General features: G+C 36.3%; 1 protein-coding gene across 1 annotated transcript in view; it reads right to left on the minus strand.

Annotated features, from left to right (window-relative positions):
* The window catches only part of AK5 (adenylate kinase 5), a gene marked incomplete at its 3' end in the record, with an annotated part of 90,479 nt that overhangs the window by 20,463 nt on the left and 56,102 nt on the right, over positions 1-13,914 (minus strand). Inside the window, exon 7 of the mRNA XM_015825144.1 lies at positions 7,053-7,143. Within this exon, the coding sequence (XP_015680630.1) occupies positions 7,053-7,143 (91 nt within the window). The remainder of the gene's footprint in view (positions 1-7,052; positions 7,144-13,914) is intronic.

Raw genomic sequence — 13,914 nt, forward strand, 5'->3', positions numbered from 1 at the left:
AACTTTGTTGAGAATCAGACCTACACTACGTATTTTCTCAAGTTGATATCATTCCCATGTTTAAGGCTTTCTCAGCCTTTAACTGGTGGCAGAACCTTCATATCCATAGCTTTGCAGACTGCTGTTCTTTACGAGTTTAGTCCAGGGAGCCTCAGTGGAACATCTGGGCAGCAATGTCTCCATAGGTATCTCTCTTACTAATTGTCAGGTTCCCTGTTCAATTCTTTTCTTTAATTTTTAAAATAATGTAGAGTTTCTGGCTGGGAAAAATCTCATAAATTTTCTTCTGATAATGTGGTGAATGTGACTAAATATAATCATACAGCAGCCACTTTCTAGAAAGTAAGAGTTGACCAGTGTCAGTTGTGTGCCCATGTAAAAGTCAAAAGCTTCTTGTGTGTAAAGTCCCACCAGATTTACGAGGGGTAAGAAAAACTCTACATGACAGCCAAACCTTATACACCACTTTACAATTAATCTTGCTGTATCTTGCCCTTGTTGCAAAACTTGCTCAGAAATATCAGCTCTTGCTTGACCCAAAAAATAAACTAATTAAATATGGCTACCAATAGGAATTATTTTCTTTGAATTTGATTATGGCAAAGATGAGTGATTAGTGAAGATAGGCTAGTAAGATTGGTGCACTGATTGGTGCACTGAACTGATGGGATGTTACATCTTTGAATTGGATGTGGCAGTTATACTGGGTCATGTGTTATTTTATTTGCTTTACTTTGGTGTAAACCACCTAGAATCTAATACGTGACAGAAGTTTATAAATAAGTAAATGAATGGAATGGAATGGAATGAAATAGAATAGAATAGAATAGAATAGAATAGAATAGAATAGAATCTGGAAGGGACCTTGGAGGTCTTCTAGTCCAGCCCCCTGCTCAAGCAGGAGAACCTATACCATTTCAGACAAATGACTATCTAGTCTCTTCTTAAAAACCTCGAGTGATGGAGCACCCATCATGAATGATGACTACATTTTTGTTTACTGGGTATACTATCTTAAATTAAAAACTGACAGACTCCAACCTGAGTGGATCAGGTTACAACGATATACACTGGCTTAAAAGGATTGGGGCTACTTAATTTAGTCTAATTTTCCAAATGAGTAGAGATGACAGCACAACCAATGATTGCCAATCTAATGATTGAGTACACATGAACTAGTTAGTGAGATATCACAAATCAGAGTGAAGAAACCTCATGTATGTTTTACATAGTACTGAATTGTCTTTTTACAGAAATCTCCTGTCCTTAATCACATGTGTTAAGGTAACTTGGATTCTAGTAATTCAACCCAACTCTCTTGCCTTCATTCTTCCAACATAGATCAGGTCCTATAAGATGCAGCTATTGCATTAGTCAACTGCAATAGAAAGACAATACCCTGGTATTAAAGATATTATTTTTCTTAGGCTGACTGTCTTCAGAATATTAGAGGGCCAGTGGTACCCATCAACTTCAAACAGTGTCCATTTGAAGCTCTGATTCCAAAATGATGGCTAAGATTCTCACTGGTGGATTGTCTGGCTGATAATGCCATTGCTACCATTTCTGTTTCTCTTTCTCTTTAAAGACAGTGATGAAAATGGGAAGCATCGTTGAGTGGAGATTTCACAGAACCCTTTTTCTAAGCCTCTAGATCAGGGGTAGGCAACCTTGGCTCTTTTATGACTTTTGGACTTCAACTCCTAGAATTTCTGAGCCAGCATAGCTGGCTCAGGAATTCTGGGAGTTGAAGTCCACGAGTCATAAAAGAGCCAAGGTTGACCTACCCCTGCTCTAGATGTTCCTCCTGCCACCACAATGGCAATGCTTCTATGAATGACAGGATCAAAAAGTTCTGAATTTCTAATATTTTTATTTCTAAATGTTTTTCCTGTCCAGCAATATTCTCTTGGTAATGTCCTGTTGTTTTTGCTATAGTTGCTAAAGGTTTTTGCTACTATAAAACTAAAAGCAGACTAGAGGTTTGTGAAGGTTTGTGTACTTTGGTTCTGTTGATAATATTTAAAGAAAGGCTTTAATTATCCCTTATTTGTCATTGTGAAGTATTCTCTGAGAAAAGGCTGTTTCTTCATATATCATTTTATGATCTGATAAGATACACAGAAACAGTTCAAAAAGTTTTGTGTTATTTATAAGCACAGCATGCTGAGAAGAGCAATTTAAAGGGAGAGTAAACAATTTCTTTTCAAGTAAACAATTGGTTAAGGACAGGCTTGAATATTATTTTTGCTTTCCGTTATTTTTACTGTAAAAAAAAATGCCTCAAGTCCCTGAAGTACAGAATTTGAAGGCAAGTTGCTGCTCTTAGCAACAGGTAGGTAGCAACCATGCATATAAATATATTGCTGTCCACAAAGGCTGAAAATTGCCTCTATTTTTGCTTCTTTTTTAAACCATTATTGGAATGTAAGTTGAGGAGGCTTTAATAATCCAGTCTTATGCTTGTCAGCCAGAAAGCTAGCATTTCTTTCTCCTGTCAGAAAACAGGATGAAAGACTTACAAGTACAGATCTATGTGTGAATATTATATTTGTCTGAGAATAGGAGTAGGGATCCGATTGAAAAGGCTACAAAAAACCCCGATCGTCACTCTTTAGCTGATCATTGAGAATGTTTGGTTAAAATACCAACTCCTGGACATTTGCATGAATTTTGGAGATTTTTGCACATTGAGTTGTGAAAGCACAATAGAGGATGGGATTGTACGAGGGCAATTCGGAAATAAACCTCTGTTTGGTTATCAATGACGGACACTCGCAGACACACAACTTTTATTATACACATTAGACAACTACAACATTACATTATTTTTTGACATAATCACCATTCAAATTGAGGCACTTGTCCTAACGTCTTACAAGGGGGTTTGTGGTGTTGGTTCACGATAATGCTCGTCCGCACACCGTTAGACGTACCCAAGAACTTTTGAAGCAGCTCCGTTGGGATGTTTTTGATAACCCCCCCATAGCCCAGATTTGGCGCCGAGTGACTACTACTAAGGAATTTCAAACCTTGTAAGACGTTATGACAAGTGCCTCAATTTGAATGGCGATTATGTCGAAAAGTAATGTAACGTTGTAGTTTTCTAATGTGTATAAGACACTCTGTGTCTGCAAGTGTCTGTCATTGATAACCAAACGGAGGTTTATTTCCGAATTGCCCTCACAATTTGTGCGTGCAACGTCTGCTTCTATAAAATCTCATGTGCATTTTTTTCATACGTGTGTAATTATTTTGGGGTTTTTTTTGGCAACACCATCTTTTTCACAAATGTAATGATGTCACTTAATTTATCCAGAAAAGGGTCCTGTGTTCTAGAATAGGAACAGAGGACACTGCCTTTATACTGAAGCAGACCCTGGTCCATCTAACTCAATGTACTGAATAACATCAGCTCAGTTTGAAGCACTCCTGGCTATATGAAAAGGTTAAGGACTATTTCTTTCATAGACAAAGCAGCAGCCCTTTTAATGAACAACAGCTTCTCCTTTCATCTTGGGAATCCTGGTGTGTATTCTGCAGACAATAGCTATGACATCTGGGTGCAATGTCTTTTGCAATGGAAATGGGAAGAAATGGACTTACTTGGCATTTTTAGTACAACTTTTGCATGATTTTACTTTTTACTGCACCATTATGTGCTTGTTCCTGCATCTTTTACTTCTGGTTGCACATGTGATCCAAGAATTCCAAAATGGACTTCTTCTCCTCCCCAAAAGCAATCTTCAGAAAAGATAAGGGGACTAAGGCATGATGGGGAGGGCAAGGGTATGGGACCCAGCTGGGTATGAAGCAGAGCAAAAGGTAGGGGAAGCCCTGTGAGACCCAGGGCAGGCTACATGTAACCTCTACTTAATCATCCATGCAGTCACTTAATGATCATAATGGGGAGAGCAGGACTGTGGTTGTTAAGCAAGGGTTTCACATGGGTGCCTCACTTAATGACTGCCATGATTTACAACTGTAATGCTGGACTCAGTTGCGATCATAATTCAGAGACTAACTATATAAGAGCCGTAGTGATGCAGAAGTTAAAATGCAGTATTGCAGGCTAGTTCTGCCGACTGCCGGCAGTTCAATTCTGAATTGCTCAAGGTTGACTCAGCCTTCCATCCTTCCAAGGTCAGTAAAATGTGGACCCGAACTGTTGGGGGCAATATGTTGTAAACTGCTTAGAGAGGGCTGTAAAGCACTATGAAGCAGTATATAACTCTAAGTGCTATTGCTATAAGAAAAAAACAAATATCTAGAGGAAGAGCACTATTTCTAGTAATTATAATAATTGATTAGCCTGGGCAAGTCTATCAAGAGAGACAGGTCTAACTTTGAAAAAGTAATATACCGTGCATGTCTCTTCTTTTTCAGGGGATAAATCTGGGAACTAAAAGTTTGAAACACAAGGGAATTTCTGTAGCTCCAAAGTACTAGCTGCTATCAATCAGGGAGCTGGATGAAGAAAAACTCATCAATGTATAATGCAGATTAGACAAAAGTATTCTTGGGCAGCCAAAAGGAGATTCAAGAAATGCTTAACCACAATTAATAATATTATTATCAAAGACAGGATAATAATCTAAATAATTTACTTTTTCCAGGAAACTGGAATGAAACGGAACAAAACATTACCACTTATAAAACAAGACCATTTAATTTTCCTTTCAACTTAGTCCTAGCCTCTGATCTCTAGGAAACACAGAGTAAAACCTCAATTTAAGGGAAGAATGTTTGTTATTCCTGAATGACAGCCAAATCACAAATTATATCATTTGCAGTTATTTAATTTGTGCAATGTCATAATTACAGAAATAATGCAAATTACGTACATCATTTGCAGCAACTTGAGTCATTGCATAATTAATATCACCCTCATGCAAATGACATAATCCAATAAGAATGGCTTCATTTATGTAATGACATCACAAGTGGGAAATAAAGCAAGCACGAGAATTGCTTAATGGTGGCACACGTTCGATTATTCATTGAAACACTGGAAACCTTTCCAATTTTTAAATAAATACCAGCATTGCATTTAAATAAATGCAAACAAAGATCCAGTCAGCACTGGTGATGTTGCTGAACTGCTTATAATCTCGCAGAACGTATTCTGATATTTCTAACCATGATGATTTGGCATGTACTGGCAGAGTAACTACTTATAATCCTTGTAAGTAAGAATAATGCCTCTTTTTTTTAAAAAAAAAGTCTTGAATTAGAGACTTTTTAGAGACTTGAATATTTCAGGTTCCTGTGATTGCTCATTTCTTTTGTTTTGGGCTGCCCAATTATAGATATACTTAAATTCTGAATTTTTCTACTTTTTTTTTTAACAGAAAGAACAATCACTTCCCGTTAGCGAAGACTTTTTAAAAGCCCTTTCTTCTCCAGTTTGTCAGTCATCGCTACAAACTGCTCGTTCATTGGCTAAAAACATTGAAAAGCAGGAACAAAATGGAACAAAACATTCTTGCAAAATGAGCAGACTGACAAAATGATTATACACTTTGCTTGATGGGGACTCATGTTGTGCTTTTGTTTTTTTAAATGAACACTGATAATTGGGCAAGTGTGGCTTTTCAGGGAGCATATGTCACTTCTCTCCCTTGGAGACAACATTGATGACCCTCCTCTCTCAGCCTGTTGTAGATGCAAAGAGTTGGAGGGACCCTCAAAAGATATTTATGGAATAACTTGGGGCTGAAAAGATTCCAAACTTACGCAGAAGCAAAAGACCTTGGCCTCTGCATCTTTTCAAATACTGTAGACGTTAAATCTTACTCACACTAATATACCAATGCATTGCTTATTTATTGATTATTTAGATTTTTAGGCTATCTTTCTATTCAGAAAGAAAATGCAAGGAGCTATACACCATAAAATAATGCCAGCGCAGAATAGAACATTTAAAAAGGTAAAAAACAGAAATTCTGTTTAAACCCAAGTAAGCATTTCTCCGTAGTTATTTATTTATGTCCAGGAAGTCTTATTAAATGTGATGAAAATGTGTACCATATTCTACACATTAAATTTTGTTACTCAAAAGAGAGAAAATAAGTTTGAAGGGATGCCCCATGATGAGAGAACATGGGTTACCTGCCCATCCTCATATCCAACAGAGAAGTAATTCACACTACCACCACCACTTTGTTGCTTATGGATCATATCTGTGATGATCATTAATACATGGAACTATTGCATTATAATATTGTATAACATAGCTTAGGACCAAGTTATTTGAACATTGGTCTTTTCCTAATTACATCTATCAGATCCACCAGAGCAAGGAGGCAAGGTATGTTACAAGTCTCCTCTCTTAAAAAGGTCCATAGAGTGGGACCAAGAAAAAGGGTCTTCTCCATGATGGCTCCTCCTGTCAAACATCATCTCCATGGAGATAATATTGGCTCCCATTTTGATACTCTTTCAAAAGGCCCTGAAGATATGGTTTTTGCCAACGAGCCCATGGTGATACTGAGTCCATCAAGTGGTTTGTTTGACTGTTGTCACCAGGGGTATGTGGGTTTATTGGATTTTGTATTGGGGGTCTATTTCTATAAGCTGGCTGGAATCACCATGGGTGAGTTGGGTAGTCATATACATTTCCTTAATAAATAAATAAATAATATTATTACACATTATGGTCACTACATACATCATAAAATGTACTCTTTACATAGTTCATTAACGCTCACTTAAAAATTTTAAATCACACGTGAAATAACATATATAGATGTTCTGTACATGAAATAAGTACAAAACAATACATGCGGAATTACTCCAAGCATGTATTACTGAATCGTCCTCGTTTAGCAACCACAACTGGGATTGGCAACTCGGTGATTAAGCGAAGTGGTTGCTTATGATTCTTACTTCAGCTTTCCTTTGTTTATAGATCTGCAAGAGTTGTAAATGCAAGGGTTGATTGTAAAGTTACTTTTCCATCAACATCATAACTGTGAACAGTTGCTAGGCAAGGCAGTCACTAAACAAGCACTACATGTATTTCACTATCCTATTTAGGATTTAATACTCACTTGGCCCTGGTTCTTGAGTGGGAAACAGCTTATTGTCAACAGCCAGGCTTATGTTGCGAAAGACCTCTTCCTCATCTTTGTCAGCATCCAACTAAGAACAAAAAAGAAAACAATCAGACACCTGGAAGAAGACAAAGTAGCAAAACAAGTCCAATGGATGGAGCCAGGGGTTCTCATCTTATGTTGTAGAATGTTAGTGCCGCTAAAAATGCCCAGACAATTTGGGATGGCAATGGATTATAGAATGCTGTTGTTAAAAATATCTGATATGGGAACAATTGTATCTGAAAAGCTAATAATATTGATAATATTTATAAGGGTGCAGCATTTCAGAATGTGTCAAAGTGCTTCAGAGTGCTAGAATAAGACATATACAGCTAGTCCTTGACTTACAAGAGTTCGTTTAGTGACCATTCAAAGTTACAACGGAACTGAAAAAAAATGATTCATAATCATTGTTCACACTTATGACCACTGCAGCATCCCCACGGTCATGTGATTTACATTCAGATGTTTGACAACTAGTTCAAATTTATGATGGTTGCAGTGTCCTGGGGTCATCTGATCACCTTTTGTGACCTTCAGACAAGCAAAGTCAATGAGAAAGCTATATACACTTAACAACAGTGTTACTCATTTAACTACTACAGTGATTCACTTAACAAATGTGGCAAGAAAAGTCCTAAAACGGGGCAAAGCAAATTTCTCACTTAGCAATATAAATTTTAGGCTCAATTGTAGTCATAATTCGAGATCTATCTGTAGTTCCTACCTGTAATTCCTTAAATAAGGAAGTATTGGAGACAGAAAAGAGGAGGAGGATATTAAAAAGTCCTGGGAGCCAGTGACAATATTTTATTGTCTAAAAACCTGGTGCCTTTTGCCCAAGCTCTGTTGTTAATCGTGCTTATGGAAATGTTCTTTCTGTGTAAGGTCTAGTTGTTTTATATCAATTTAAGCACTGAAGAGAGAAAACAAGTATTGCAAAATGCTCTTAACTGCAAATTGGCCTAGTCTTGTTTAACAAACACAACAATGCTTTGATTTTTACTTTCTTCCTATCACATTTTATATGAAGACACAGTAATTGCACAGATTGCTTATCTGTTTTTGTTCTTTGGTAAGACTCAACAAAAGGATCTATCAACTGAAATTAACCATTTGTGAGAAAACAACAGCAAGAACCAACAGTTTAAGAGACTCTCAATACCAATTTGAGACTAGTTCCACCAATGCAGATGAAGAGATCATTGGTCAGCAGCGAGGACCCTAATAGAACAACAAAATTCCTATTCTAAATACCCACATTAAAAGCCAACATTTCCTGCCCCTCAGGACTGAAAAGGAAGAATAGAATGATAGATGAAGTCTTGGACAAACTCTGCCACACAGAGATGGCCCAAAATGTTTTGTTTTCCCCCCGCAGTGTTAAATCAGCACCTTGGCTTACTAGGGGGCTGAGACAAATGAACAGCACAGGGAGAGCCCTAGGCCAGAAGTGGTAGAATTTTCAGGAAGAATTAGAACAGAGTCCATCTCTGAAACCCTATTCTGTGGCAGTAGATACAACAAAGATGATTTCTTCCCCCAGCCATACTTTTTTTTGTACTGTGTCGCATCTCCTTCAACAGGAAGTTCAGTTGGAACCGTTCAGTTGAAGGCTCACACTGCTCTTTGCAAAGTTGATCAGATTCACCTGAAGATGGACTTTATTTCAGGCAGTGGGTGGCATCAAACAGGGATAAACTACTTGTCCTATTTGTGTGGATGTTATTCAATTTCTAATCTCAAGGATGTGGAGAGAGTAACTGGTGAGATCATGGCCACCAGCTGTTTTTGCCTGACTGTTTAAATTGGCCAAGCTAACTGGCTCTGTGTTTAAGGAAGATGAGGCTTCCTGGAGCAGGGGAGGAAGGAGATCTTCCTTGACCCAGAAGATTTCTGGGATTGTACACCAGTTTCAAGTATTTCATTCTAAGCTATATTGATCAGGGAACTGGTAGTTCTTAGGTCCCAACTACATTTGGATTAAACTGATTATTTAGATCAATTTCAACCAAGTTTTCATCAAGAATATGATACAGAAACCTCACTCTGTGGGTGACCTGCATTAGAAAGTAAACAGGGATGCAACTGTTTGGTCCTCCTCTTAGCAGCTTCTGATATCATTAATTATGATATCATCCTTGGTTGTTTGATGACGGTGGGTCTTTTGAGGCTTTGGTCCTTTGCATAAGGTGTGCCCAGAGAGTGATGCATGTAGTTTATGGCTAGTGGGTTACCTGAAACCCTTCCTGAGCCAATCATCCTAGGTGAAGTTTACCCATGATTTAGTTACAGCTTGATTTGACTATTGCTATGACACTTTCAAAGGCTATGAAAACTGTCTCAAAAGTGTATGCCATGTAAAATGCAGCAGCCATGTTGCAAGATGTCTCCACTGCCAAAGGTAGGCAGGAGAAAGCATTATTTTATTAGAAAGTAGTATTTTATTATGCAATGCTCGCTTCAGGAAGGTATTCTTGATTATGTACTCTCAGTATTCAGAATAGCAAAAATATATACATATCTCTTGCCAAGTTTTGATTGACTTTAAATCATTATTTTAATTGCATCAACTTCAAAAGTTACATTTTATATTTTGTTTAAATTCACACCAAGTGCCCAAAGAGTGTTTAAAATAAACAAAATGATAGGTGTTCACATTTATTTACTAAATAAGCAAATAAGCCAAAGAACCAGTAGAGGTTCATATATTTGGGGGGGGGGATAAAATGTATGCAGAAAGCTATAAAACTTGGAAACAAAATGAACCCAGTACAAGAAAAACTGTATGTCACAGTGGCATGCACGTTCATAGTTCCTATAATTAAAGTCTGTGAAATATTACAAAAATCCGTCCTTTCAAAGATGACATTTTAATGAATTGAAAAATTCTTTTGAAAATTGTAGATTAGATCTGATTCAAAGTGATAAGACATCTGCTTCTTTGCTTTTATCATTCCTTCATTAGCCTTTTTAGCTGAAGCCATAATCACATCTCACGTCAAAAGTTCTGTACATTAATTAGACAAAAAGTATTTTCTAGAGTTTTAATAAACTGAGGCACATCACATCAGATTATAAAATTACCTATACATTCTTGGTTCAAATCAGTAGGATAATAGTCAGTACAGCATACTGAGCTTATGAATAGATTGCAGGCTTGTTTTTGTTCAATTTGTATTGATTATAGGGAGGATTTTTCTCCTTTTTGAGACAGTCTTAACTGGCAATTATATGTGGATTTTCATGACAACATTTTTCAAAGGTGACGGAGTGGCTGAGAGTCACTCATCTAGCTTTGTGGCTAAGGCAGGCTAGTGGTGGCTAATTGGTGCCTTTAGCCACTATTCCAAACTGGTGCTCACAGATGACGTTACATGTAAAATGTAGTCATGTTCTGATATTGAGAAAGCACATCTGCTTTTCTTACAAAAAGTACGCTTGATGCAAAAATAGAAATACTTGTTTACAGTACTCAAACATATTCATTGCTCGCTACTTACCTAATCGTAATGATCACATATTCTCATTCTGGGTACATAATCTAGCCAAATAAAAGGCTCTGTAAAAATAATTCTCTATCAACTAGGCAGGTAAAATTTGAAGCTAGCATGCTGAGCGAGATGTGATACTTGTATTTTAAAACAGGAAAGAGACATAGGGAAAAAACATACTGGTTGCTAAAATGAACATCTCAGTTTACTGAAAAATATTCCTTTAATATCAATGAATGTATTGCCAAGGACTTATATTTACCCAACTGTAAACAAATGGATATATTATCAAAAAAAACTGAATACTAAATGTTTTGGGGCAATGTTGAAAAGGAGTGTAAAATACATTCTATTTTTACACTTTTCACATTTAGATTTTAATGACAACAGCAAGTACATAAATCTGACTCTATTTTACTACCAAGCAAGTAAGAGTTAGGCACACTGCAATGAATAAACTTCCAAATGGCTAAATTCAATGTTTTCCCCACTAATATCATCTTATCAAATGTTTTATATTTCAAATATAATTAGAGTAAGAAAGATCTGATTATATATGCCAAGAGCATATTATATCTGGATACAAATACAGACTAAAAAGAAAACAACTGCTTAATAAAGGAAGAAATCCATCATGGCTAATGTTTTGCAAAAAACATAACTATGTATAAGATAAGGAAAGCACTAATATATAAATATTTAGAAGTAAATTGTACTGAATATGGGATTTTGGTTTTAGGGAAGTATAAGTCAGCAGAAATCTGGTCTGGGCCAGTATAGGAAGTCAGGAACTGGACAATGCTGCTTCAGCTGATTATACCTATTAATATTCATTAAAACAATGAAAAATTGTTGCACTGTTCTTTTTCAAACTAGCCGCTGAATAAGCCTGCTCATACACACACACACACACACACACACATCTTTAAAAAAGACCTGAGAAAAAAATTGCCGTGTTTAATTGGAAGTTTATTCACTGCAAGTTTAAAATGTGACTAATGAGAAGGTTTGCATTATGAAGAGGGGATGACTAATTAGGAGGACGTACAAACTGAGGGAAAAGCTTATGATTGCATTTTAATTGCTTTTGAATGTAATTTCAGTTCTGCTGAATTCCTCTGAATTATTCTGTGCATGTGCACATACACACACACACATCTAACAATTCCTAGCTTCAAAGTAGCTTTTTTTACAAAAAGATATATGCCTGGCGTACATCCTGTTTCCATTACTGTTGATCATTTAATACAGAAATTGCTCTGTCTCTTAACCAGGATCCATTGTAGAATTAACAGGCATATATCAAAAATTTTGGACAGGAATATCTATAGGTAGCCCTTGACTTACAACCACAATTGAGTCCAAAATTTATGTTGCTAAGCGAAACATTTGTTAAGTAAATTTTGCCCCATTTTACAACCTTTCTTGCCACAGCGAATCACTGTAAGTGTGATTATTAAGTGAATCACTACAACTGTTAAGTTACTAACATGGTTGTTAAGTGAATCTGGCTTCCCCACTGGTTTTGCTTGTAAGAAGGACACAAAAGATGTTCACATGACCCCGGGACACTGCAACCGTCATAAATAGGAGTCAGTTGCCAAGCGTCTGAATTTTGATCATGAGTCCGTGAGGATGTTGCAACAGTCCTAAATGTGAAAAATGGTCATAAATCACATTTTTTCAATGCCGCTGTAACTTTGAGTGGTCACTAAATGAACTGTTAGGTTAAGGACTACCTGTACTGTTAAGATTATTAGCCCACCTGATATGTGACAATATCACTAATTACCTTGTACCATCAGCTCCATTTTGTTGCAGACTTGCAACAGCACCAGTAGCCACAGGCAGTTCCTCCCCACATGCTGCTGTTATTTAATGTTGTATCTGCTCCATTCCAATTTTTTACTCTGCTCCTACATGGGTAGCTTTGATTTTTTTTCCAGCCAACAAACCTCTCTTATTCCTTTTACTCCTTTCTGCCCTTTTCCTTAAACTCCACACATCTTAACTCATCTGCTTAAATTCATTTAGCTTTTTTATTGCCCTAGTGATGCTCTTAGCCAGGTTACTATAATAGGGGGGGAAAATGGAGCTCAAGGTGATGGATAATGGAATCAGCAAAAGTTCCTTTTTAAGCTCTATTTAGAAATGTGCCAATTAGTTTGGTTCTGTCTGTGATTTATTTAGTTTTATATGTTATTATTTTAACCTAATTTTACTTTTTACTCTGCATGAGATAATTTCTTCCATTTTAAAATCCAATCGCTAATTTCCCTGACTAATTAGAATTTGGTATTCCCTCACATCAAAAATAATTTGAACCCTTTTGTGCTTTATGTTATTATATCAATGAAACTTATATTTTAAAGATAATTCCTGGATATGTTAACCATTTGTAAATGTTTAAATATTTCTTAATGTATATGCCTCAGGAAGTCATTCTGAATTCAAGTCATATTCCTGAGAAATTTTTTTTAATAAATATTGCCTCGGGGCAGTCTATCTCCATACAAAAATATTCCTCTGCCAGCAGAATTTGTTCATTTAAGCATGTTAATGCAATGTTCTGATATGAACTTACTTGTGGAAAACATTCATATGTTGAATTATGACAGCAAAACCTAATTTTCAATTAAAGTTCTTTTAGCTAAGTTACTAAAAGTTACTACAATATTTAAAAGTCAAGCTCTGCTATAATACATTTTTAAATCTTGCAGGTTAACTGATGTCAGAATTAAATAACTATTATTCCTTATTCACTTTCATATCCTGAAACATATCAGATGTAATTTATTTACTTCGATCTTCATTTTATGTTTCCTGGCTCATCCATTTGATTTAAACTGTTTTTCACACTGCCTTTTTGCCTTGGAAATACAATAAAATTAATGGACATTTAAAAAGTTAATGGAGTCTGAAAATTGGATTAGAAGTTAACTTGTTTTTGTATTTAGCCAGCTTATTTCTTTTTTCTTTAATGCAGACAGTTGAGCCTCAAGAGACCTTATCTTCTCTAAGACTGCACTATGTGATTGGCTTTGCTTCTATTCTCTATTTTAAAAGAAAAAGGGTTTGATAGATTCACTCCAAGCAAAATGTTCAAATATCTGGACCTCCAATTCTCAAAAGGCCTAAAACTGTGCAACATAATCCAACCCTGCTATTTCTAAAAAGAGCTTCTGCCAGATTTCTCCTGGGATTCCCAGTACCGCACTTTTTCTGAATTCCACAGTTTCTAAGGATGGCTATTTTCCTAGGTAAAAATTACACCCAGAGAGGTAGTTATACTGCCAATGACCTAGAAACTGGATGGAACAGGA

This window comes from Protobothrops mucrosquamatus, unplaced genomic scaffold (assembly GCF_001527695.2).
Source record: "Protobothrops mucrosquamatus isolate PMUCROS unplaced genomic scaffold, P.Mucros_1.0 scaffold2509, whole genome shotgun sequence".
Taxonomy (NCBI): domain Eukaryota; kingdom Metazoa; phylum Chordata; class Lepidosauria; order Squamata; family Viperidae; genus Protobothrops; species Protobothrops mucrosquamatus.